The 27,754-nt window shown below is 34.3% G+C and overlaps 1 protein-coding gene across 1 annotated transcript in view; it reads left to right on the forward strand.

Annotated features, from left to right (window-relative positions):
• Positions 1 to 27,754, forward strand: part of KLHL4 (kelch like family member 4) — a 146,330-nt gene that overhangs the window by 106,253 nt on the left and 12,323 nt on the right. The window contains exons 4-9 of the mRNA XM_008058753.2: positions 1,107 to 1,303; positions 6,168 to 6,380; positions 9,978 to 10,164; positions 15,872 to 16,096; positions 17,725 to 17,887; positions 19,589 to 19,801. Coding sequence (XP_008056944.1) covers positions 1,107 to 1,303; positions 6,168 to 6,380; positions 9,978 to 10,164; positions 15,872 to 16,096; positions 17,725 to 17,887; positions 19,589 to 19,801 — 1,198 coding nt within the window. The remainder of the gene's footprint in view (positions 1 to 1,106; positions 1,304 to 6,167; positions 6,381 to 9,977; positions 10,165 to 15,871; positions 16,097 to 17,724; positions 17,888 to 19,588; positions 19,802 to 27,754) is intronic.

Below are 27,754 nucleotides of genomic sequence, written 5' to 3' on the forward strand. Positions count from 1 at the left end.
GGTCCAGAATTCTTTATAATATAGTTTGCAGTTTAAATAGCCTCACAATATTTATCAATATATCATTCTTTCCCTGATGGTTATGCAACCATATAGGGTCCATATTAAGGTATTTTAGAATAAAATAATTAAAGAAATAATTTATAATTTGTATAGGACTCTTAAAACAATCTTTATAACTTATCTATAACTTGGCTTAAACAAAAAGTAAGAATATATCTTATAAAAATAACTTATAATGTCTGCAACAAGTCACCAAAAATACTCTAAAAACAATACAGCTATATCAATATAAAGGAAACAACTTAATTTACTTCTGATTCTCTTTTTAAAAATGTATTACAGATGTTATCAAACATAACCTGCTTTTTATACCAAAGTAAATAATCATAGAGGCAATTCTTCATTTGAGTACTCTTGGCAACATTTTCTTCCTTTTGAGAGTACCAGGGGTCAATTCCAGGCATAAGATTTAGGCAAAGACTTTCATACCAGCTAATAAATGTAGATTAAAAAATGAACATATAAGCTCAATGTTATTCATACCAAAAAATAAAAATAAAGAGACATATAAACTCAATGCTCTTTTCATTTACTAAGATGTTTAGCTCCACACAAGTGAATGACTCGTATGGCCAATTATATGATCTTTATACAATAATGACATTATGTTTCTTGCATCTGCATCATACTGAAAACAGATTTTTTTTCTTTATACAGGTGTGATTGACAAATAAAAAATATATACATTTAAAGTGTATATCATGATGTTCTCATGTGCATATATAATATGAAATGATTGATTTAAGGTTTAAATACAGGACAAACATTATAAAGAAATAAGATGTTGCTGTCCTTCAACATGTTGATACTCACTGTTTATTTGCAGTCCCTTTTCATAATTTAGTCTGGCTCCCTCTAGCCATCTTAGTAGTATTTACAGATAGGCTCTGTGGTGTATACAAAATGAATTCCCAGATTTGTTACTGTACACTAAAAAGTGTAGCCTTATTAGAGAGGGAAATAAAAACAATTCAACTAGTTGGAATATCCGTGTCTTACTTTACGTAACATGTAATCATTCTCCACTTTTTCAAACCATCTAGGTGTTCTGCAATTGAGAGAAGATACCATTGAAAGTTTGCTGGCTGCAGCTTGTCTCCTGCAGCTGACTCAGGTCATTGAAGTCTGCTCCAGTTTTCTCATAAAGCAACTCCATCCTTCAAACTGCTTGGGTATTCGATCATTTGGAGATGCCCAAGGATGTACAGAGCTTCTGAATGTGGCACATAAATTTACTATGGTAAAATCAATTGCTTCACATTAACTTGAACTAATAATATATTGATTTCATGGTAAAATTAATAAGCAATATAAACATATTATACAGATGACTTGTACATAAAATATATTAGATAAAAATATGTGTTGGTTTGAGATTTACTCAAGCAAGTCTTTCATTTTGGAAACCAAAAAAATTCAATCTCAAAACTTGGAAAAATGAAAATACTATCAAAAACTCCCTCATATTTTTGGACAATTAGAACTTTAGCTGTTTGGCAGTAATGGTAAACTGTTGGCGGGGGGGGATTGGGGATTGGCAGTTAAGGGAAACTGCTAGAGGAGGGAGGAGCATACTTCATTAACAACGATACCTACATAATCAATGTTTGTATACCTAACCCTGAATTGTACCCCACATCTTTATAATATAAATAAATAAATAAATAAAAATTAAAAAGTACTTTAGCTTTTTTGTGCACATTATGATTTTAATTAAAGTTAAATGTCACTAAATTAAAATAAGTTGACATGAATAAGTTGATATTAATTGGAAGACCTTAAGAACTACTAAAATTAGTAAATCAGACAACTTTATTAAATGGATGTTTCTATGTCTTATTAAATATTTTTGCTTTGATTAAAGACAGTTTGCAGTTCAATCTTTTAACTAACTTAAAATCCGTCTCAATTCTACTAATAATTATAATTAATTAAATAAACTTGTTCCTATGTGGTAATTACTTTAAAGTTGCATTGTATAAGATGAACTTTATTCAATCAGATAACAATCACATAAAATATAGACTGCTGGGATGCAGGAATAAATACACAGAATTTATTAAATATAAAGCCTTACCATATATGCTAATACTTCCTTAATGCAAATATAATGAATTTTTTTTTGTTTCTGAAGGAGGAAAAGCTATAGGAGATGGATCTGTCTATGAAAACCAATCAAAGGACAAATATATCAAACAAAGGAAATTATTCCAGTTATTTAAGATTAAAAAACAAAATAGAGTTGCATATGACTGGACAATAAAGAATGAAACATAAAAATGATAAATAAAAGTAGCATTATTTTTTAAAATAGAGATGACTATAAAGAGTATTTTTCAAAAGTTTTATACAGTACTTAATTTTTTTCAAATTTCTAAAATTTGAATTCTCTAAAAATTTCTCATGAGTCTTTCTCCTTCTGTTTCTACACTAAATCATTGCTCAAAATTTGAAGTTTGAACCATATTTCTAAAACAATACCATCGTGTAAAGAATCATATTCTAATAGATTAGCATTTTAAAACATGTCATTTAATTATGCTATTTATTTTCCTGTGTCCTAAATAATGTTGCCATATAATCTAAAGTAGCAGCAGTTATGTAGGTCAAAGCTTAATTTTATCACAAGAGCAAAACATAAAAACGTCCTGTTAAGTTATTTAACTTCTTGAACTAAATAGTAACAGTGTCCTGTCTGGCATCTTACACATGCAGACCAACTGCTTTCTGATAAACAGCTTGAATTATTTTTGTTGCTCAAATTGAACTTATCTTCCTTATCCTATTATGCAACTGAAACTGAGTGTTACATAAGGATGTGCATAAAAATGCAATACTATTGTCTCCCTCAATCACTCTTCTTTAGTTATTTTAGTATCAATTGTGAATACAGTAAAATATGTAGAACACTTGCTATAGTAATGTTTTTGCAATATTGCATTGGTAGTATAAGAATCCAAATCATTTTAATGTTGAAAATAGAGTTAAACAATTTAGAGATTCAATTATGATCAAGTAATTTGGTAAACAGAGTAAAGCAGATTGCCCTCCCTGATGTGGGTGGGCTTCATCCAGAAACACCCTAACAAATGCAACCAGAATGATGTTTGGCTCAATGTCTGGGGACCTCATGACCTAGTCAAATTGAAACATAAAATTAATTATCTCAATCATGTAAATCAGGGGTCCCCAAACTCCAGGCCGCAGACCAGTATGCCTGTGGCCTGTTAGGAACCAGTGGCATAGCAGGATGTGAGCAGCAGCAAGCGGAGCTCCCCCAAATGTCAGACCCTCAGTATCATTAGATTCTTATAGGAGCATGAAATCTGTTGTGAACTGAACATGAAAGGGATCTAGGTTGTACATTCCTTATGAGAATCTAATGCCTGACAATCCCCCCATCCCCTGTGGGTGGAAAAATTGTCTTCCACAAAACTATTTCCTTGTGCCAAAAAGGTTGGGGACTGCCAATATAAATAGTTGGCTGTGCCAATGACACATTTAACAAATATGCTATAGTCATTTAATAAATTTTACCACAACGTAAATGTGGATTATAAAAAATATATAATAGCCAGGCTCAGTGGCTCAGCCTGTAATCCCACGCCTTTGGGAGACTGAGGTGAGTGGATTGCCTGAACCCACGGGTTCGAGACCCACCTGGGCAACTTGGCAAGCCCTCATCTCTACAATAAATCAAAAATTAGCCAGGTGTGGTAGTGCACACCTGTAGTTCCGGCTACTTGGAAGGCTGCGGCGGAAGGATCACCGGAGCCCAGCAGGTCGAGGCTGCGGTGGCCGGGAGCGGCCACTGCACTCCAGTCTGGGCGACAGAGTGAGACTCCAACTCAAATTGTGTGTGTGTGTGATATATATATATATATATATATATATATATATATATATATATATCTGTATCTATATATCTATATCTATATATATAGATATATAGATATATATAGATATATATTATAAAAAATAGTGAACCCATGGCACAAAAGAAGATTCCCTGGAAAAGTACATAGAAGAAAATGTTTAAATCAGGAGCAAAGTAATTCCAAAATCAAACAATTTAAAATTTGTCTTAACTTTAACTAATTATGTCTTTAAAGTGCTGGATACTGCAGTATCATATGTAGATATTTAAACAAATACATTTATTTTTATTTAGTCTAATCTGTTATATTTTCCAGCAATTTTTATTAGTCTCAAGCAACAAATCTGAAGTCATAATAAATTTTATCAAAAAATCATAATTTCTGGTTCTCTCTAAATAAAAATCATTTGTAATTATTTTAACTCTCTCAAATGCATAATCAAATGTCAAAGACTATAATATGAACTGCACTTGCTATTAAGTAGGTCTTTTACATACAGTGATAGTATCTAGTAGAAATTATACACTGAGATAGTATTTCTACTCCTCCTCTTTTTCTTTTTCCATCACCACTACCTTCTCTCTCTCTCTCTCTCTCCCTCTCTCTCTCTCTCTCTCCTTTATTTGGTCCCCATTGGACATTTGATAGAAAGGAGAGTGAAATATAAAATGTTCTATAATATTAACACTATTTCAAAGTTTGCATACAATACCAGTAATAGATAGTCATAAGTTATATCATATTTTATAGTTTTATCTTTTTTAACCCTTTAAAAAAATTGTATCACTTATGAAAGGCAAGTATAGTATCAAACAAAATGCAGAAGGCATGATTTCAGAAGCTTATGTTTAAGTCCAAACTGTGCCTGTTACTCCATAAGAGATTAAAAACTATCACCTACGTTTTCTTTGATAAACTTCACCTCCTTACAAGGTCACATTGGTAATAATTTAATACTTGTGAAAATACTCAGTAAAGTGTGAAGTGCTGTACAAGTGTAAGGTATTAGTAGTAGTAGTACTATCACCATTATTTATACAAATGAAAAGCGTTTTTTTAAACAGAGGCATCTGCTTCAGTAAGAACAGCAGCTTTCTTTCAACTGCTTGACTTAATCATAAAAACATTCTTTGTCTAAATAGGCAAGTTAGTTTGGAATTTATGACACTAGATCTTCCTGATGCATCTATAAACCTTGAAGATTGTTGTATGAAAAATTTTGCTATTAGGCTAACTCAGATCCACAATGACTAAAGTGAGAGTAAACATGCAGGAATAATTTAATTTATTCAGACACCAAATTATTTAGACTACCTTAAGCTGCTTCCAGAATATCTGTTTATTGTGCAACATAAATTGCCAAGTAGATTGGCTACCTCCATTTTATAAATATATTTTATTGCATTTTAAGCTAGAGATTTTTACTGTGAGAAATGTTAGAAATTGTAATTGTGTAGTCAAAGAAAGAACATATGATATTTATAAACTGAAAAAATTGCAAGGATGTTTTGATGAAAAAATTGAAATTCAGTGTTTGAAAGTTGATACTTGACAAAATAGAATGCAATGACAGAAGGGATAACTGAGGTATACCGCATAAAAATTGAAAGACAGCCCCACTATTTCCTAAAGAAAAACTTCAGAGGAATTTGTTTTAGATTGTTCTGAATCTACTATCCATTGCCCATTGTCAAAGGACATAGTTCCCTTGGTCAATAGAAGAATATACTTTTCCATAAGAAAAGATCATTGTTCATCAATCTTTTTCACATCTCAGAGGAGTTGCTGCCACACATGCATAGCCAGAGTTACCTCTTTTAGACCTTCAAATAGTTTCCACTTTGAAAACTTTCAGTCTTTCCGTTAAGGCTTTTGACTAAAGACAAAATAAGACTCTCAGTTCTAGAGTCATGAGCTGTTGTTGTCACATACAATGGCTGGGAGCAAAAAGCACTGCTGTGGGCTCTGACATTCTGCCCATGTGGTCTGTGAAGCAAATAAGGGCTTTCTTTGTATTCAATTAATATTTCCCAATGGAAACATTTGGCATCTCAACTTCAGAAGGCTCCCAGTACCTCTGTCATGGGTAGCAATAACACCTATTTGATATAGGTACATCTGTTCCTTGTGCTTTTCTGAAGTGAAACAAGGTGGAATTCTTGATACGCTTATTTTGTTAAGAAGTTTCAAAGTGCAAAATTTCAGTAGATGGCTTTTCTTTCCTAGGAACATTTCACTGAAGTAATAAAGAACCAAGAATTCCTCCTGCTTCCAGCTAATGAAATTTCAAAACTTCTGTGCAGTGATGATATTAATGTGCCCAATGAAGAAACCATTTTTCATGCTCTAATGCAGTGGGTGGGGCATGATGTACAGACTAGGCAACAAGACCTGGCGATGCTGCTTTCTTACATCAGACTGCCATTACTTCCACCACAGGTAAGAAAATGTACCCAAGTAATATAAAGTGTAGTTCTAAACTACCAGTGGGCATTAATTCATTTTTATTTACCTAATTATATTTTATTCAGATGATTTCTGGTAATTGGAGTAAACAATATTTGTTTCACGAAAAGAAACATCCAGCCTTCATTTAGAGGTTGTTAATAAAAGACAAGAAATACAATTAAAAAAAATAAAACTACAGATAATCCTTGAAAACCAGAATACTTATTAGTTCCAGTTTCATAAAATAGTACTTGTAAAAAGCATGAAAAATTATTAAGCAAACTATTTTTCTTTTCCTGTCCACCTTCTGAACAAGGTGTTAATAGTCAGTATGATAGCATCCCAGAGGAGACTGCAGGAAGAAGTCAGATCCTGGATAATAGTTACTAACATGGATAATTATCTACTATAATTGAAAGTGTGCCATCATTATTTCAGATGAAATAGAGAATAAGTATAATGGCACCCTCATCATGCTTGTTTAACTGAAAGATTATAGCAAAAATAATCTTAAAAACAAACACCTTTGGATAAGATCACTTCATACTGAATTTTTGTATGTGAAATTTAATGAGGCTGGAATGCAGTCTGATTATGTAATTTTACCACTGGTGATAACCACAATTTTTTCTGTGTATAAAATTACTCAATAGTAGATATAAGTTATAAAATATATGAATATATTACACATATGGATTTCACATTTATTGAACCTGTGGGTAGTGTCCTCAAATATCATCCACAATAGAGAGAGCTTCTCTTAACTTAGTATATCAATATTTTCATATATATTAAAAAGAATAAATTTTTTAACAAAATTACTAACCCGGCATTAATATTGAAAAATAGAATGTTAATCTGCTGATGATTTCTCCATATATATACATACACATACATACTAAATGAGTTCAAACAATACCTCATTGCTGAATATGACTACAGTCACCTTCAAAGTATTCTTCTTGGGAAATGATGCACTCATGCCGGCACTGAGTCTACCTGTCAAATCAATTTTAGAGCTATTTTTCTGGAATGGCCATCAGAGTTATTGTCGTGAGAATGTCAGGATTTGAATTAGAGCAATGAACAAACATTAAATTTCTTGCAAAAGTGGAAGTGAAATCAGGGACATATTAGTCCCAGTTTATGGGAATAATGCCATGAAGAAAACAGCAGTGTACAAATGTATTAAACATTGTTCTGAAGGGAGAGAAAGCATCACTGATAAATAGAGGTCAGGACAGTGAGTAACAAGCAGAACTTACAAAAGCGTTGCAAAAATTTATCAAATTGTGTGTAGAAATTGTCAGTTGGCTGTGAGAAGCATAGTAGATCAAATAAACATCAATAAAGAAACAGCAAAATCTTAAGCAGAAATCTTGACATGAGAGAAGTGTGTGCAAAAATGGTCCCAAAGGAGCTCTTGCATCATGATAATGCACTGACTCACACAGCACTGTCTATGAATTAGTTTTTAGCAAGTAAACAAATAACTGTATTGGAAAACCCTTCCTACTCACCTGATCTGGCCACCAATAACTTTTTTATTTACCCAAAGACAAAGTAAATATTGAAGGGAAGATGTTTTGATGACATTCAGGACATCAAGGGTAATATGATGACAGCTCTAAAGGCTATTCCAGACAAAAAGTTCCAAAATTGCTTTAACAGGTAGTCTAGGCACTGGCATCAGTGCATAGGTTCTCAAGAGGAGTCCTTCAAGGGAGACCATAGTGATATTCAACAATTAGGTATGTCGTACTTTTTCTAGGATGAGTTTGTGAACTTAATTGTATATATATATATATATATTTACCATTAGCTGCTAATTAAAACCCACAAAACTGTGTGCTTTCTCTTAACAATCTGTATCTGTACATATGCAGTGTAAAACCATTGACTGCCTTTCTGGTTATAGCAAATTTATCCCAACAACAATTCAATAGTAACACCAAAAAGGGAAATGTTAAAATATATATATACTTTTAGACTCAAAATTCTAAACCCAGACATTGATAGATAAGCTTCATAACTTGTACTAATAAGCTCATAAGCTTGTGTTATTCTCAAAAGAAGATCTGTATTATTTATCAGGTTTTCAAAGACAATGTCATTCAAATTGTTCCTTGGCCATCAACAAAACACTGCCTGTGAGATTGTTAAAAACCTCAATTTCTCAGACCCCACTCCAGACCCAGTGAAGCATTTATGAGGATGAGGATGAGAAATTTGTGTTTTAACGGGTTTTCCAGATTATTTTTAGGCATGCAAATATTTGAGATGCACTGATATAAGAGATCAGAAGCTATTAACTTTATATAACCTTAAGTCTATAAAATATTCTTTCAGCAAAATGATTAGTTTAAACTTTTCTCACTTTATTGAAATAAGGAAAATTTTTCAGCTCAAATGCACAACCAGTTATACCATGGCCTTTCATCTCTGAGTATGAATTATGGCCTAGAATATGGATTGTGTAAACTTTTCTTGATGATGGTAGTGATGGGCTATAGCATGAAATATAGGCTTCCCAAGACAATTTTCAAAGTGACTTTGAACTTAATTTAGTGATGAAATATATGTACAGAATTGTGATGAATCTCTGGAAAGTATTTTTAGAAAATAAAAATGTGTAGCCTAGTGTTTAGTTCTATTTCCAAAAGTATATGCATTAAGGAAACACCTAGGGTCTCATATGGCAAGTCAAAATAGTGATTTATCAGAGATAACAGGTAGAGTATGACCAGAGCTCAACTTAACCTATATAGGAGAGAAAATGTCAGAGAAATGTTATGGAGTAAGATTAGCTTTCTTTCCAACAACCTACCTGCTATTTCTCTCAATGTCCTGTGATACTGTGGACTCAAAACTTCAACCAATCTAATAAGACCCTTGACAACATTCTGAAACATACTCTTGACTTCTTTCCAACTAATCTGAAGAAAAATACTTTACCCAGCTTTTATTAATATCAGTTAGGGTCTTATTGTCTGCCAGGTAATGATAGTTAAAAACAATTTAATCATCTATTTTTGTAATGTGGTGGCTAGTTATTAACGTGCCTCAGTCCAGTTTTAAAAAAAAATCTGCTTTCAGGATACTCTACAGAAGTGATTTGATTATAAAGATGCCATCCCCTATGGGTGATATTATTTTAATTGGGCATTTTTCCATGACCACCACCACACAATATCCCAAACCTACCAAAAATGTTGCTACCTGCATTAGCTATTAATACATGCAGCAGACTATGAGATGCTTGCTTTGTTCAGACACAGCCATTCTCTGCTTTCAGCGATATTTTTATGAGTGCTTTTTTGCTCTCATTCTTTCAGATTATATGTGTACGTATCCAAAAGATGAATACTGAGTAAACGTAATGAATCTGCATAGATCATTAGCTACTATCATGAGGCTTTTAATTATTTTATATAATAAGCAAAAATGAAAACATCTTAGTAAATGACATCAGATAATAACACTTCTGCATTTGAATGAGCTCTGTTTGTCTCCAATGTTAATTAAACAAAATATGTTCTTTCTAATAGTGAACTCTTAATTCATATGCCATGCTTCATTGTTTTTCAGTTACTGGCAGATCTAGAAAACAGTTCCCTGTTTACTGGTGATCTTGAGTGTCAAAAGCTCCTGATGGAAGCTATGAAGTATCATCTCTTACCTGAGAGAAGGCCCATGATGCAAAGCCCAAGGACAAAGCCTAGAAAATCAACTGTGGGGGTACTTTATGCTGTGGGAGGCATGGATGCTATGAAAGGTAAAAAGAACAAATTCATTTAGAAAATGTCTTCATCTGAAAAAGAAGTTATGTTCTCAACACCCTCAAAATTATGAGAGTGATATTAAAGCCATGTTAAATGAATGTATCTAAAGCTAATTTTCACAAATAAGGCAATTTATTTGATTTTTGCGACCTCATTTTCCTTTTACCTTATGGGACATAGTCCTTTAGTGTTGGCAAACCTCTTAATAACCACTTCTATTTTATGGAAGCAATTTTTAAATGTGAGTATTTACTTTGTAATATTTAATATTTTCAAGAAAAGCATATTTATTGTTATTATAAAGGAAAGAGATAAGATCCATCAAATTTGTTTTTGACAGACACCAAAGTGTGTCCTCTAACTCTTATTGGCAATATTCTGTTAGATGATCAAAGACCAGTTACAAAGAATCTTGGAGTATTAGTAAAAGGATCAACATTTCAAACCTGGAATAAAATAATGATTTTAAATAAGAATTTCACCAAATGAAATTGAGAATAGTTTCTTAACCATCATTCCCACACTAAACACTTCTTAAAACCTAATTTTTGGCCAGACACTGAGACTCATGCCTATAATCACAGCACTTTGGGAGACCGAGGCAGGATGACTGAGCCAAGGAGTTTGAGACTACCCTAGGAAGCATAGCAAGGTCACATCTCTATAAAAAAATTAACTATGTTTCGTGGCGTAGTCCCACGTAGTCCTAGCTACTTCAAGAGGCTGAGGCAGAATGATCACCTGTGCCCAGGAGCTCTAGGCTGTCGTGAGCTGTGATCATGCCACTGTACTCCAACCTGGGCAATAGAGTGAATCCACAGCTCAAAACAAACAAACAACAACAACATAATACTCCACTTTTCTAGAGTTCTGCTTTATACACTTGATTCCTCAGTTGGTGAACCCGTGTTTCTAAAACAATGAGGCCAGCCAGGGCAGCCTGTCATTCCGTGCTTTGGGAGGCTGAGGTGAGTGAATTGCCTGAGCCTGCAGGTTTGAGACCCGCCTGGGCAACTTGGCGAGACCTCATCTCTACAATAAATCAAAAAATTAGCCGGGCCTGTAGTTCCAGCTACTGGAAGGCTGAGGCGGAAGGATCGCCGGAGCCCAGCAGGTTGAGGCTGCGGTGGCCGGGAACGGCCACTGCACTCCTGTCTGGGTGACAGAGTGAGACTCCAATGCAAAAAAAAAAAAAGAAAGAAAAAGAAAACAATGAGGCAAGAATATTAAAAGTTGGCTGTGTAGAAAATAAAGTCAATCCACTTAACGGTAAATGTGTTGGCAAATCATTCATAGGAATGTCATTTAGCACTTTGTACAAAATTATGCAAAAGTCAAAGTTTTGTGCTACTAGAAGCCTATTCTTTCCTTTGATATGTGTAACTGGAAATTGGAAGCATATAGGAAATATGCCAGTTAATCATAGGACTCAAGAAATTCTCCTGCCTCACCCTCTGAAAGTGCTGGGATTTTAGGTGTGATTCACAGCATCTGGTTCTTTGTCTGCTTATTAATAGGGTATTTTGTTGTTGTTGTTGTTGTTGAGTTTTTTGAGTTCCTCATGGATTCTGGATACTAGCTTTTTGTCTGATACATAATTTGCAAATGTTTTCCCCCAATTTATAGATTGTCTGTTTACTCCATTGATTATTATTTTAAATTATGTTCCATTTGCCTATTTTTGTTTTCATTGCATTATTTTTTGAGGTCTTAGTCATCAGTAATTTAGTCTCATTGGCTTGGACCAATGTCTAGAAGAGTTTTCCTATGTCTACTTCTAGTAATTTTTTAATTTCACATCTTGCATTTAAGTATTTATTCAATATTCGGTTAATTTTTGTGTATGGTGAAATATAGTGATCTATTTTCATTCTCTGCATATGGCAATTCAGATTTCCTGGCACCATTTATTGAAAAGTGTGTCCTTTCCCCAGGGTATGTTTTTGTCAATTTTGTTAAAGCTCAGTTGGTTGTAGGTATGTGACTTTATTTCTAGACTCTCTATTGTGATCCACAGATTTATATGTTTATTTTTATGCCAAAACTATGCTGTTTTGAGTTACTATCTCCTTGTCTCCTTGTAGCATAGATTGAAGTCATGTAATGTGATGACTCCAGTTTTGGTTTTTTATTTTTATTTTTTAGTTTTAGTTTCTTGAGTTAGAGTCTCACTGTCGCCCAGACTGGAGTGCAGTGGCCGCGCCCGGCCACTGCAGCCTCGACCTGCTGGGCTCCGACAATCCTTCTGCCTCAGCCTTCCAAGTAGCCAGAACTACAGGCGCGCGCTACCACGCCTGGCTAATTTTTTAATTTATTGTAGAGATGAGGTCTCGCCAAGTTGCCCAGGCGGGTCTCGAACCTGCAGGCTCAGGCAATCCACTCACCTCAGCCTCCCAAAGCGTGGGATTACAGGCTGAGCCACCGAGCCCGGCCAGTTTTGTTTTTTTGTATTTTGTTTTTTTGTGTGTGTTTTTGTTTTGTTTTGTTTTGTTTTTTGCTTAAGATTGCTTTGTCCTTCTGGGTTCTTTTTTGATTCCATATGAATTTTAACATTTGTTTCTAGTTATTTGGAAAACAATTTTGATATTTTGATAGAAATTATATTAAATTTGTAGGTGGCTTTAGGCATATTGTCACTTTTGAAATAATGAGTTTTCCAGTCCACAAGGATGAGATTCTTTTCCTTTTGTTGTGTCACCTGTAATTTCTTTCATCAGTGTTTTGTAGCTTTACTTGTGGAGATCTCTCACCTACTTGGCTAAACGTCTTCCTTGATAATTTTTTTGTAGCTATTGTAAATGGAATTGACTTCTTAACTTGGTTCTCAGCTTGATTGTTATTGATACAGTTAGATCACGAACCCAAGGATAAACATGAAAAAAGCCTGGAAACAGAATTCTCATTCAGATTTTAGGTGGTTTTTTTTCCCCCTTACCCTGCCACAATTGCAAAAAAAAAAAAAACCAATAACAACAAAACTGTTTCCTGCCTTTCAGAATCTTACAATCTATTAAAAAGCAGGGTGAACATTTAGTAACAAAAAAAAAGAAAACAATCTAAAAATTATAACAAATATAGCAAAACACTGTTTAAAGGAGAATTGTTTACCTCTATAAATTAGTATTGCATTGAGAAGATGTGTAAATTCACATTCTTTCACAAAGCTATAAAAATAATTTTATGTTAATCATTGAAACATGTTTCAGTTTTTTTATATAAGATTTTTTGTAACTTTCACCTTTTGATGTCTATGAAATACTTCTTCAGTTTCTCATTTCCTCTCTGACTCATACAATTAACTCAAGATTAGTTATTAAATATAGATATTACACCAATGGCTGGGGTTAACTATAACTCCTAAAATGTATTTTTTTGAATTATCAGAAAGTTCTAAATATGATCACAGAGTCAAAATTTTACCATGGTCAAATGGTAAACTTTGGAGGCATACATACATGGTATTCAATAACTTTTTCTTTATTAAAAATAATGAATTCTGAAAGACAGTATGGCAGGGGACTGAATAAAAGCTAATATAGTTATTTTTACAATGTTTTAAAATTAGATGGAAGAAATGGTTAAATCAGATATATCCATTACTGCAGAGAATTCAGTGTTGCTGGTAATACTGCTAAGTTTTCTGGGTTTTGTTCACTCTTGTATAGATAATAAATGAGGATTGAGTAGGAGCTTGGAAATGAATTTAGAAATAATATTTGCAGCGGTCTATAACAGAGGATCAGTTTACACAGAAAAATTTTAAAGAAAGAGATTAGTATAAAAATCTACATTATTTTTATTCTTTCTAATATAGAGCTACCATGGCTAGAGGAATTACATTTTGGTTAGTTAGAGTATTGATGAGGTTGAATAAAGATGCTGAAGAAGTCATCAGATTTCAATAGATGCTCAGTCAAAGGATGTAGGATAATTTTATTTTTTATATTTAATCTAATTCCTGGAAAATATTAACCTGGTCTAAAGCACATGTCTATGTCTTCCAGTGTCACTTTTCTATATACAGCTGATTAATGTAGCTTTGTACAATTTCTTAATTACCTCACAATTGATATCTCCCTAATGTTATTAATTAGTGAAACATTGCTTGTGTTTCCTAATCTAAATTGTTCTTTTCCAAATTCTACTAGTCAAAAAAGCTAGAAGTAAAAAGTTAAAATCAGAAGAAGCGGATAGGAAGACATATTTGGGAAACTTGGAATGGAAAATGAAAAGATACGAAAATATTCAAAGAAAATTGACTGGTTGAAAGAAAAAAAGAGTGAAAAGCAGTTGTGAGTTTGTAGATAATCCAGTTTTAATAGTATCATCCAATGATATTCAGTTTAGAAAAGATACCCTGATAAACACTGTAACTTGACTTCTCAGCTGTAAATATAGTCAATAGAACAACTGATCTGTAAAACAGCCAAATTCACATTTTAATGAAAGAATGCATAGTTAATGAGAAAAAGTAAATCAGTGCCTGTGTATTCACAAGTTTTTATTATGAAAAGTCAAAATCTTGGGACATAAATATGTATAGCACATGGTTCACCAGGAAATACTTAAAATAAAAAGAAAGAACAAGCACTGTTTCCACTAATCCAATACAAACTTTCAGAAGCAGCTATAGATCTAATATACACTCTGCTTAAATTTTGACTTGACATGACCCCATACGTTAGTCCTATAAATTTTAATGGTTACTTTTTAAATGCTAGCTATATCTTCATTATAATTAATGGGTTGAATTTTCTTCACAAACATTCTGGTAAAGGAACTATTGGAAAGTGATTTTGCCTATTCCTATGGTTGATTTTGTGCAGTAGGATGCAATTCCCTAAATTTACCACAGGCTACCTTAGCTACACTACAAGTGTGAATAATAATTCTATCTTTTTCCACCTTTGTTACCAGAAACTTCCTTGTTATACGAAATCAGCCTTTGCTAAAAACAAAAACAACCCAAAAAACAGCTAGCAACAGTTATGAGTGAATGATAGCAAGCATTGCCTACTGAAATGATAATTTATTATGAAAGTAATGACAATTTACATGGAAGTAGTGACAATACACAATGGAAGTAAACTTAGTACTTCAGTAATTTAGTAGAAAATGAAATTTTATTAGCACTTAAAGGAAGTAATATCTTGTAATTCTATATTAACTATAATCTTCTGTGTTACCATGATGGAACATTGGGTAAATCAAAACCAAAGGGTCATTTAAAAGAAATTTTCATTCCCAGTCTTTTAGTAATTTGTTTCTAAAATCAACACACATATAAACACACACATCCCACAAAGTGAAAAATATAAAGGGGCATACATTAATTTATTGAGCGATCATAAGTAATTAAATCTGTAACAGATGTGTAAACATTCAATAAATGAATACAAGATTTTTTCTGTTGTCAAGTATACTTTTTGACATCTGCGTTGGTACTACCAGTAGCATGATATAGCCATAAAAGGCGTTATAAGGGTACAAACTATGCATATTAAATAAATTATTTTATTCAGACTGTTTTAATTGGATTGAGAAGTGGTCAATATTGCCTTTCATCTTATCTTCTTTATTGTAGACTCACCTACTTACTTAATTTGAGTCGAAGTTATAGATATAAATATAATATGAATTATGATAATTCAGAATTGTAATACAAGTGGATTTTGTCATTGTTCAAACTCCCTTTGACAGGTACTACTACAATTGAAAAATATGACCTCAGGACCAACAGTTGGCTACATATTGGCACCATGAGTGGTCGTAGGCTTCAATTTGGAGTTTCAGTTATTGATAATAAGCTATATGTTGTGGGAGGAAGAGATGGTTTAAAAACTTTGAATACTGTGGAATGTTTTAATCCAGTTGGAAAAATTTGGACTGTGATGCCTCCCATGTCAACACATCGGCATGGCTTAGGTAAGAGCTTAATGTTATTTAGTTTCTCAACAATGTATTATTAGTAGAGCTCTTTAAAACTTCAATCTAGCTATACATTATTGGATTTTAGCCAATTTATCAATCAAAATATCTTAAATGCTGAAAAGCTTAAGCATATGGTAAAAATCAGTGAAATATTTTTCTTGTAGCCAGTGTCATAATTGTTAGCCCTGCCTCTTTCCACCTGAATTTTAAAGGAATTCTAGTTCAGATAGGATAGCAACTTTTAGAAATGGCATATTATTAAAGAATATGCAACTACAACAGCAAGTTTCTTCTAAGCTCAATTTAGAGAGGAGAGTATTTGATGATGGAAAAGCATTGTGGTTCTGGTTGGATGGATCATGTCCCCATAGTGAGAAACTTTGATTCTCCTCAATCTTTTATCATGCTAAGCTCCATATGTTTGTAAGATCATAAAATTTATTTTTTTTAAGAAAGAACAATTGACTTTTAAAAAATGACTTTTCCACAGCTAAAAAGTGGCAGATCCAGGACTCGTATTGCTTGCTCCTGATTATTCTGATCTATTTTCTCTACTAAATGATACATTATATACTTATTCAGCTCAGTTATATCAGTGAAATTCCTCTTCATAGCTTAGAAAGCAGGTCCTACAGAAAAATCAGAGTAAACTTTTTTCAATCCAACTGATGTTAGTAAAGGTAGAAGAGATGATAAGGCTATACCACTGAGAGACTGATGGACATGTGAGGGTGGGTAATAAAAAGCCAGTTATATGAATTTTCAAAGCATATGAGAAGAAGAAAAGGACTATGTATAATATATAACAGAACAAACTTCTAACTAAACTTTATTTTTATTTAGTTTTGAGTGTGAGTCTCACTCTGTCACCCAGGCTGGAGTTCAGTGGCACACTCACGGCCACTGCAGCCTCGACCCATTGGGCAGGTGATCCTTCCGCTTTAGCCTTCCAAGTACCTGGAACTACAGGCTCATACCACCACAACCTAGCTAATTTTTTGATTTATTGTGGAGAAAAGGTCTTGTTAAGTTGCCTAGAATTGTCTCAAACCCATGTACTCAGGTATCCTCTGACCTCTGCCTCCCAAAGTGCTGGAATTACAGGTGTGAGCCATCGCACCTGGCTAATTAAACTTTAAAAATAACCCCATCCAGTTAGTTATCTCACAAGAATATTTTTATCCTTAATTTTAAAACCAGTGGTAATAAAGATCAACCATAGTCAGTCTACAATTTTAAGGTTTATTTAAGATTCAGTATCATATGTCATCTACCTCTTACATTTAAAAAACAGCATTGAAATTGTGCCAGAAAAACAAGCAGCTTCCTTCTTCTAAAAAGTACATATCTAACAATGGTGCGTTCTACTACCCTACTACTACCTTTGACTTCAGTGTCACAACAATGATAGCCTTCTATGTCATAGTAACTATGATTAAAGTTTCCTAGGGTTAAAAACCATATTTAGCTTTATAACAGATTCAGTAAATCATTCCTATGTATGCAAAATAATTTAAGAAACAAAACACAAATGTATAAACAGCTAATTGCTTGCAAAATGAAACAATATCCATTGTGTATCGCCTACTTAGGTAAGCCTTCATACTATTTTCATCCTTCAGGTGTAGCCACACTCGAAGGACCAATGTATGCTGTAGGTGGTCATGATGGATGGAGCTATCTAAATACTGTAGAAAGATGGGACCCTGAGGGACGCCAGTGGAATTACGTGGCCAGTATGTCAACTTCTAGAAGCACAGTTGGTGTTGTTGCATTAAACAGCAAGTGAGTAAATTCGAATGTGCATGCTCATTGCTCCCAGGTCACATGGTACAGAACTTTACTGGTGTGATCCATCATTCAATAAGCATTCCAAATAACCAGGGCATGCTTGTTATCAATAATTAAAAGTCTTTGTTGGAATCCTCTTTTCATCATGATGAAAAATATGTGTCTAAAATAAGCATTTGATTAAATATTCTGTAGGCCTTTGCTAATCAAAGAGTAGTCCTGGGACCAACAGTATTAGCATTTACTGAGATCTATTTAGAAATACTAAATTTTTCCCCACCCTAGACCTCTTGAATCAGAATCTCCATTTTAAAAAGATCTCCAGTGACTTGTGTACATGTTAAATTTGAAAAGCACTTTTGCAGGCAAGCCAGTTCTATTTTTACCCTCATGAAGCTACCACTTTTTACATTATTACTTCTTATCAAACTTTTGGTCTGTATGTGTTTGTTTCAACAGTTCTGCTCCTTAGTGTTCAGGGTTCTCAACTATAGAATTCCACTTATAGTCTCACACTTACTGAATATTTACCTCTTCCTGATCACTTGTCTATCACTTGCAAGCTAATATGTGACAAACTTATGATGTTAGAGTTTTCCAGGTGCTTGAATTGTTACTAGGCAGTTATGTGCTTTCAGACACTAGATCCCTTTGAAGACAAAGACCAGTATATAGGCGGAGCTGGAATGATGAGAATTAAAGACAACAGCATGGGTCATTTGGAGGAGACGGCCTTGCATATCTATACTGAGTGTGTATAAGCCCTGTCTCTCACACAGAAATAGGTGCAGTTGAATTTTTTAACACAGATTGTTTTAGCAAAGTTGCACAGGAAGAAATAGGAAATGTCTATAGTTAGGAGAAGATCCAACTTTACAGTATCTTAGAGATTAAGGTATGCCTAAATCTGACTATCTCTGGACAGACCTAAATGATATCAAGTGATTCAGTAATGTAATACCCTCTCTAATACAGAACAGGCTGAAATAATCAAATTTGATTCATTTAATTTTGTTTTGCCTAGCTGCTATGGTTCACAACTCAGCATGAAGAACAGTTAAAGGTATATGGTTTAATAAATGTTTGTATTTTTTATTGATGCTGGATTCAACTTAAATTAGATTTAAAATGCTGCTTAACAAAATAATTGGCATTTTAAATTTTATGAGAGACAAGCCAGAGCCAGTAGTTCTTACTAGGAAAAAAACTTTAGTTCTGCATTCTGTCTTATTCTCTTCATTGATTATTAAGTTAATGTCTTCTTAGTGATAATTTTTAATAATAAATAATGTAGTTTATGAAAACATCAGAGAATCTGATACTAGGCAGTTGGACCTAGTTAAAACTGTAAGCTTGTCAGCATTTGTCTTTGGAACCATGCTGACAACACTTTTGATATCTTCCTCCTTTTTCTGTAATGAATTTTCCATTGGATCTTTCACCCTATTATGTCAACGTCTCTTTGACAAAAATGAAGACAGGAAGTGTGGGGTAGGGTAGACCTTAACATGTGTTCTCAGGTAACTATTCACAAACAAATGCCATTCGCTACAAAATAGTGGAGTAGAATGTATCATCAGAAACTTCAGAAACTTGAAATGATTTGTTCAAAGTTATTTTGCTTTCATTCCATGCACATATTTTTTATGTGCATACATACATATATATACACACAGTTCTATCTTTTTTTTCTAGATTATATGCTGTTGGTGGACGTGATGGAAGTTCTTGCCTCAAATCAATGGAATACTTTGACCCACACACTAACAAATGGAGTCTATGTGCTCCAATGTCCAAAAGACGTGGAGGTGTGGGAGTTGCCACATATAATGGATTTTTATATGTTGTAGGAGGACATGATGCTCCTGCTTCTAACCATTGCTCCAGGCTTTCTGACTGTGTGGAACGGTAAATTGTTTCCATTTTTATGTATGTGATTATTTGGTTATTTTCCAGAAATGAAACTTCTAAACTACCAGAAAGTAGCCTTCCAACTAAGTGCTAATTATTTATAGCAGATTAGTCCTTTGTAAAATTGTATACTTACTCAGGCTCAAAATTTGGGGAAAAAATCATTTTAGACATTTCACATACAGCATAAAATATATTTAAAATGCTATCTTATTTTTTATATTCACACTATAAAATAATCAGACAAAAGAGATGAAAGAGAAAAAAAAGTATGTCAAGCTATATCACCCAATACAGCAGACAGTTCAAATAAGGTTACTGTTTCCAAAATCAACTTAATCTGCAAATGAATGAACACTCACCACCAAAAATATACCGTAAGAATTTCCAAACAGGGTTTTTAATAATATTCTGAACAATGACTCTATTGTGATAAGCATTTTGTCTCCAAAAGGTGACATCATTGAAAGGGAGACATTAATTTGTATGCATAGTGTGGTATATTGGTTAAAATGTGTTGTATGACTATATAACTATAAAATTTATATTTCATTTCAAGGTAGAAAAAGTATATAAAACTGCACAAAATAAATGTTATTATTAATAAATAATATTAACCTAATAAAAAATGAACCATTTGCTATAAGATATCAGAATTCAGGAGACAGACATAGTAGTTGGATGGTATCCTTATGGGAAATTTATGGAATAGGTAGAATTTGTACTTTTCAGACATAGAAAAGTAGGAGGAAATTTCAGGTCTAGAAAAAAGCGCAACTCAGATTATGGAAGTAAAGGAGAGAGATATGTAGATGAGAGCAAGCACTTTGGGTTGAAATATAATTTGGAAGCGTAACTCAAAACCAACTAAGGACTAAACTGTTTGATGGCCTAAATGCCAAGGTGGAAACTTTGAGATTTTGTCTTATAGGAGAATAATAATTAAATTGGGGAAAATTTGAATATCACAAAGCCCAAACTGGAGTGCAGTGGCTGCTCCCAGCCACCGCAGCCTCGATCTGCTGGGCTCCAGCAATCCTTCCACCTCAGCCTTCCAAGTAGCCGAAATTATAAGCATGCGCTACCATGCCAGGTTGATTTTTTTATTTATTGTAGTCAAACAGTGAAATTTTAAAAATGTAAGAAGAGACTAAATAAAGAAGATTATTATTTTTCCTCTGAAAAGCAAATAACTGAATCATAATTGACAATTAAAGATGATAGGTTTTTGCAATGAATATCTGATCTGTAACTTTTTTTTTTATAAAAAGTAATTCTAAATGACCACCTCTCTACTACTCAGTATATACCTGAAATGCTTCTTCTGAGATCAGTTCTTCAGAAATTCAAAATCTTTTTCTTTAAGGTTTTACAAGCCATAAATAAGATCAACCACTGCCTCCAATGTATAATGTATTATACCCAAATATATGTGGCACTGAAATTATCAACATTAATTCTCTTTATAGTTAGCATAAGTAATAATCACTTCATAATGATGCTGCATTTTTATTGTGGCAAAATATACATAGCAAGAAATTTTGACCACTTTCAGGTGTATGGCTTAGTAACAGTAAATATATTCATTGTTGTGCAAACATCACTACCAACCATCTCTACAACATTTTTCATATGCTCAAGTTGAAACTCTGTACTCATTAAACAATAAATCTACATTTTCATCCCCCCCAACCACTGACAAACACTATTCTACTTTCTGTTTTCATTAATTTTATTATTCTAGATACCTCATAAAAGTTGAGTTATAAATATTTATTATTTTGTGACTGGTATATCACACTTAGCATAATTCTTCAAGATTTATCCATGTAATAGCATGTGTCAAAGTGTCCTTTCCTTTTTAAGGCTGAATAATATTACATTGTTTGTATATATCACTTTTTGCTTGTCTATTTATTTGTCAATGGGCAGTTGAGTTGCTTCCACCTTTTGCCTGCTTTGATAGGTGTACAAATATCTGTTCAAAACTCAGCTTTCAATTATTTTGACTACATGCCCAGAAGTAGAGCTGCTGTATCATATGGCAATTCTAGCTTAAATTTTTTGAAGAAACACAATGCTGTTCTCCATAGTGGCTGCACTAGTTTTTATTTCCACCAAATAAGCAAAAGGAAGTTCAAATTCTGTACATCATTGCCAACATTTGCTATTGTTACTATTTTTGTTAATAGCCATCCCAAGGTTGTGAAGTGGTAACACACTGCAATTTGCATTTCCTTAATGACTGGTGATGTTGAGCAGCTTTTTAGTTGCTAATGGCCATTTGTATATCTTTCTTAGAATAATGTCTATTCAAGTCCTTTGCACATTTTTAAATTAAGGTGTTCTGACTATTTGTGGTTGCATTATAGGAGTTCTGTATATAGTCTGGAAATTAATCACTTATGAGCTATGCAATTTACAAATAGTTTCTTGTTTCAAGGGTTTCCTTTTCATTATGTTGATAATGTAGTGTGATGCACAAAGGTTTGTAATTTTGTTGAAGTCCAATTTATCTATTTTTTTCTTGTTTATTTGATGATTTTTTAAAATTTTACTTTAAGGACGCGGGGTACAACTCAGAATTAGATATACAAATGGTCATTGTATGGGTAAAGTTTGGGCCTAACTTTGGTCCATGGTTGTTGGGTGGAGTATTCTGTAGATATCTGTTAAGTCCATTTGGTCAAGCATCAAGTTGAGGTTCTGGATCTCCTTGTTGTTGATTTTTTTGCCTCGATGAACTATCCAGGGTTGTTAGTAGGATATTTAAGTCCCCAGCTATGATATTGTTAGAGTCAATATCTTTTTTTTTTAGTTTACCAAGAAGCTGCTTTATAAAAATCGGTGCTCCTATGTTGGATGCATATATTTAGGATGGATATTTTCTATTGATGGATTGAATCTTTTGTCATTATGTAGTGACCTTCCATATCATTTTTAAATTTTTGATAGCTTAAAGGTTATTTTGTCTGATATTAAGATCACCACTCCTGCATTCTGTGTTCCATTCACCTGAAAATTTGTTTTCCATCCTCTAACTTTGAGTCTTTTAATCTCCTGGAGACAGCATATTTTTGTGTCATTTTAAAAAGCTACTTTGCCATTATATGTCTTTTCCATGGTGCATTTAGTCCATTTATATTCAGGCTAATTATTGAGATGTGAGATTTTATCTCTGTCATGAGGCTCTTATAGAGTTTGTTGTTATTGTTGTTTTGCTTATTTGTCTGTTGGTTTTCTTTTGATTTGTGAGTTGATACATGTGTGTGTGTTTTCAATCTTTCTTCTGTATTCTTGGGAAGAATGTAGTCATTCTTTTTTTTTTTTTTTTCTTTCTTCAGTGCTTAATACTTTCTTAAGCATTTCTTGTAGACCTGATCTGGGGGTGGCATAAACTCTTAGGGACTGAATATTTGGGAAGGATTTTAGTTCTCCATCACTGATGAAGCTTAGCTTTTCTGGGTAGGAAATTCTTCGTTGAAATTGCTTATCCTTGAGAACTTTGAAGATTGGACTCCAGTCTCTTCTAGCCTGTAATATTTCTGTAGATAGATCTACTGCTATTCTAATTGGTCTTCTCCATTAGGTAGTGTAACCTTTCTCTCTTGCTGCCTGTAGGACTTTTTTCTTCTACAACAACTTTGTGTAAGTGGATTAATATGTGTCTAGAAGTTTATTTTCTCCTTTGATGTCTTTCCAGAATTCTCTGAGTCTCTTGTGTCTAATGAGACAAGGAAAGTTTTCTTGGATAATTTCATGGAATGCTTGTTTCAGGGTTGTCTCTGTCTCTCAACCTGCCTCAGAAATGCCAAGTAAGCATGGGTTTGGTTTCTGGATATAATCACACATCTCTTGGAGGCTTTGTTCTATCTTTCTAAGCTTCTTTCCTATGTTTTTAACTGCTTGGATTAGTTCCATATTTTGGTCCTCAAGCTCTAAGATTCTATCTTCTGCTTGGTTAACTCTGCTTTCCATGCTTGTCAGTTTGTTATTTATTTCATTTACTATACTCTTTATGACTGTTATCTTGGTTATCAACCCCTTCATTCTTTTCTCTTGTCTCTCCTCATTTCTATTCATTTTCTCCATGAATATCTTGTTATCTGGGTTTGTGGTTTGAGACTCTTTGTTCTGGTGACTCTTTATTGTTTGAGTTCCAAAGTCTGTGTTCTCAGGTGCTGTCTTCCCAAGAGTCTGGATGGGACCTGTGTTCTTTTTTTGGTTCTTCCTCATTTGTAATAGTTTTCCTTTCCATTTTTCCTCCCTCTTAAATTCCATTGCTCAGTGACAGAGGGGATGCCTTTCACTTTTGTCAACCCCCTATTCTTTCCTGTGTAAATCCTCTGGATTTGTTCAATTTTAAAGTCAGAGTAGAAGTGGGGGGCTGTGCTTTTTGCAGTTTTGAGATTTGATTAAGTTGTGACAAGGAAGCTGTGTTTCAGAAGCTATCTGCAGATCACAGGATCTGCTTACTGATGTGTGGGTCTCCTGGAACCCACTCTCTCCACCTTACAATCTGTCCATGCAGTGAGAGCAAATGTGTGCCCCCTGAAAGCAAAATGAGATAAGAAAAAGGAAAAGAATGGAAAAAGAAAAGGGAGATGAAAGGAAGATGAAGAGACAGAAGAAGAAGAAAAATGGACAGGCACATCAACTAATGAATATACAAAAAACAAAGAAAAAACAGACAAACATACAAATGAAAACCTGATGATGCTCATCCTCAAAAAAACACATACACACTATAAGAAAAGGATTGGCAGTAGCAGGAAACTGCCGGAAGGGGAGTGGGAAATCAGGATTGGCAGTAGTGGAAATCTGCCTGGGGAAGAGGGAGCATACCTCATCAACAAGGATGCCTGTATAATGAACATTTATATACCTAACCCTGAATTGTACCCCACATCTTTAAAATTAAAAAAAATTAAATGAAAAAAATAACCATACAAAAATGGAAAATCTAAAAAACTGAAAAAAAGACAAGAAAAAAAAAAACCAAAAACATAAACAAAAACAGAAAAAAATAGAGAAAGCGCCCTCTGTGGCCGTTTTGGGAACTTCAAGTTCCTTTCCTTTATTTTTTTTTTTTCTTTTTGCTTGTGGGTCTCCAGGACACATGTCCCCACCCCTCTTTGCCTTTTGGCAGGTGCAGAGTAAGCAACTAGCTATGGTCTTAGCTACTCCCTTTCACTCTCAACAAAGCCCAGACTACTGGGGTAGAAGGGGAGAAGAGTGAATCAGATCCGGACTCACCCCAACTCCTCTGCTGCTACCAAGTTACCCACTGGGATCAGACATGTACGTGATTGTTCCAGCATGGGGGTGTCTGCTCCTGGTTTCCTCTGTGGACTAGCGATGGTCAATCCTAGAAAAGTGCAGAGATTGCTTCTGGGTCTCAAGTTGGAAGCTGAACAGAGTTGGGTGGACCAACACAGATCCCTGCCCCATCCAAGACAGAGAAAATGACAGCAATTGGCATCTCCTCAATGGCAGCGGTACTGAGCTCCGTATTTCTTCCTTGCATCTTCTCCACAGTTCCCTCTGCCAGTGCCCAGTCCACTGTTGCAGGTGATGTCATGGGCCAGGTGCCAGGTGCTGAGGAACAGCTGCCTCCTCCCAAGAGACCACCTAGAATGGTGGACAATCCTGTGCCCTGGGGTCTCCGATCTCAGAGCAGTGGTGGATTGCAGCTGCCTCTGGAGGGGAGCCCTGGGTGCTTGATCCTGAGTCTCCCCTCAGACAGACTGTTGCTCACCCACCTGCACACCCCCACATCCCCACGCATGCAGACTGTCTTTATGAACACTCACCCTTGCAGAGACTCACACTCCCACTCGTTCTGTCACTATATTATATTGTTCCTTACTTTTTTCTTGTTGATGGTACCTTTGGTGTCACATCCAAGAAATGATTGCTGAATCCAGTTTCATCAAGCTTTTCATCTATGTTTTCCTCTTGTACTGTTTTAAATAATAATAATAATTTAAAGATATAGGGTACAATTCAGGGTTAGGTATACAAATGCTCATTATGCATGTAACTTTTTGATGAGGTATGCCCCCTGCCCCTGGTAAGTTTCTACTACTTCTTATCCCTTTCTTATAGTATTACAATAATTGTTCAAGGACCGCTTATGAGTGAGAATATGTGATCCAATTTTCTGATCACCACTTGTTGAAAAAATCTCTTTTTCCCATTGAACTTTCTTGGCACCATTGATAAAAATCACTAGGTTATATATATAAATGTTTATTTCTGAGCTTCCTACTATTTCTGTCTTTATGCTAGTATCTTTCTGTTTTAATTAGTGTAGCTATGTAGTAAGTTTTTAAATCAGAAGACATGAGACCTCCAACTTCGTTCATTTTCTACATGGTTTTGGCTATTCTGGGTCTTTTGAGATTCTATAAGAAGGTAAGATGTATTATTCTACTTCTGCAAAGATATAATTGAGGTTTTGATGGGGATTGCATTGAATTTGTAGATCACATTGTGTAGTGTTGACATCTTTAAAATATTCCCTTCAATCCATGAGCAAGAGATATATTTTCATTTACTGGTGTCTTCCATAATTGCTTCCATTCCAATTTGGATACCTTCTTTTTTCGTCTTTTCTTTCTTTTTTTATAATAGATATGTGGAGTACAAGTCAGGATTAGATACACAAGCAAGCTGTGTGCAGGTGAAATTTGGACCTCCAACTGGCCCTCACTTCCCCTTTTTTAGAATCCAATATCCTAGCAGTGTCCACTGACTACCAATTCCTCCCTTGTGCAAATGTGATTGATGCTCAGGTTCTACTTAAAAGTGAGAACATTCAGTATTCAGTTCTTTGTTTCTGTGATAGATTGCTAAGTATGATGATCTCCAACTCCATCCAATTTCCTGCAAATTTCATAATTTTGTTCTTCTTTCCACATTTTCTTTATCCAGTTCACTTTTGATCAGCAGTGGACTTGGTTCTCTATTTTTGCTATTGTGAATAGTGCAGCAATAAACATGCATGTGCAGGTGTCCTTTGTAGAATAATTTATAGTCCTCTGGGTATATTCCCAGGAGAGATATTGCTGGATCATATGGAAGGTCCATTTCTAGTTCTTTTAAGATTTTTTTTTTAATTCTGAGTAAGAGTTTCCCTGTGTCACCCAAGCTGGAGTGCAGTGGCACAATCACAGCTCACCGCAGCCTTGACCTCCTGAACTCAGGCGATTCTTCTGCCTCAGCCACCCAAGTAGCTGGGATTAAAGCCATACAGGCCACCGTGCCTGTATAATTTTTTGATTTTTTTATAATGATGAAATTTTTCTATGTTGCCCAGGCTTGTCTCAAACTCCTGATTTTAAGCTTTCCTCTGGCCTCACCTAAGTGCTAGTATTGCAGACATCTTAGATACCTTTTATTTCTCTTTCTAACCTTAAACTTAAACTTCCAGTACTATGTTGAGTAGAAGCGGTAGAAGTTGACATTTTGTCTTGTTTCTGTTATTAGAGGAAAATACTTTCACCATTAAGCATGGTACTAACTCTGGATTTTCTATACATAGCCTTTGTGTTGTTAAGGTAATTTTCTTCTATTCTTAGTTTAGTGAGTGTTTTTTATTTTAAAAAAAAGTGTGATCAATTTTGTTACATACTTTTTTACTGCACCAGTTGAGATGATCATGCATTTCTTTTTCTTCATTCTGTTAATGAGATATGTTACATTGATTAGCTTTTGTGTGCCAAAGAATTCTGCAGTTCAGTTGAGAATAAATCCCACTAGATTATTGTGCACAATTTAAAAAAATATGTTGTTGAATTTTGCTTCCGAGTATTTTCTTGAATATTTTTGCATCAATATTCATTAAATATATGATCCAGCCGGGCTCGGTGGTTCAGCCTGTAATCCCGTGCCTTTGGGATGCTGAGGTGAGTGGATTGCCTGAGCCCGCGGGTTGGAGACCCGCCT

This window comes from Carlito syrichta, unplaced genomic scaffold (genome assembly GCF_000164805.1).
Source record: "Carlito syrichta isolate Samal-C Ts95f unplaced genomic scaffold, Tarsius_syrichta-2.0.1 Scaffold303623, whole genome shotgun sequence".
Lineage (NCBI taxonomy): Eukaryota > Metazoa > Chordata > Mammalia > Primates > Tarsiidae > Carlito > Carlito syrichta.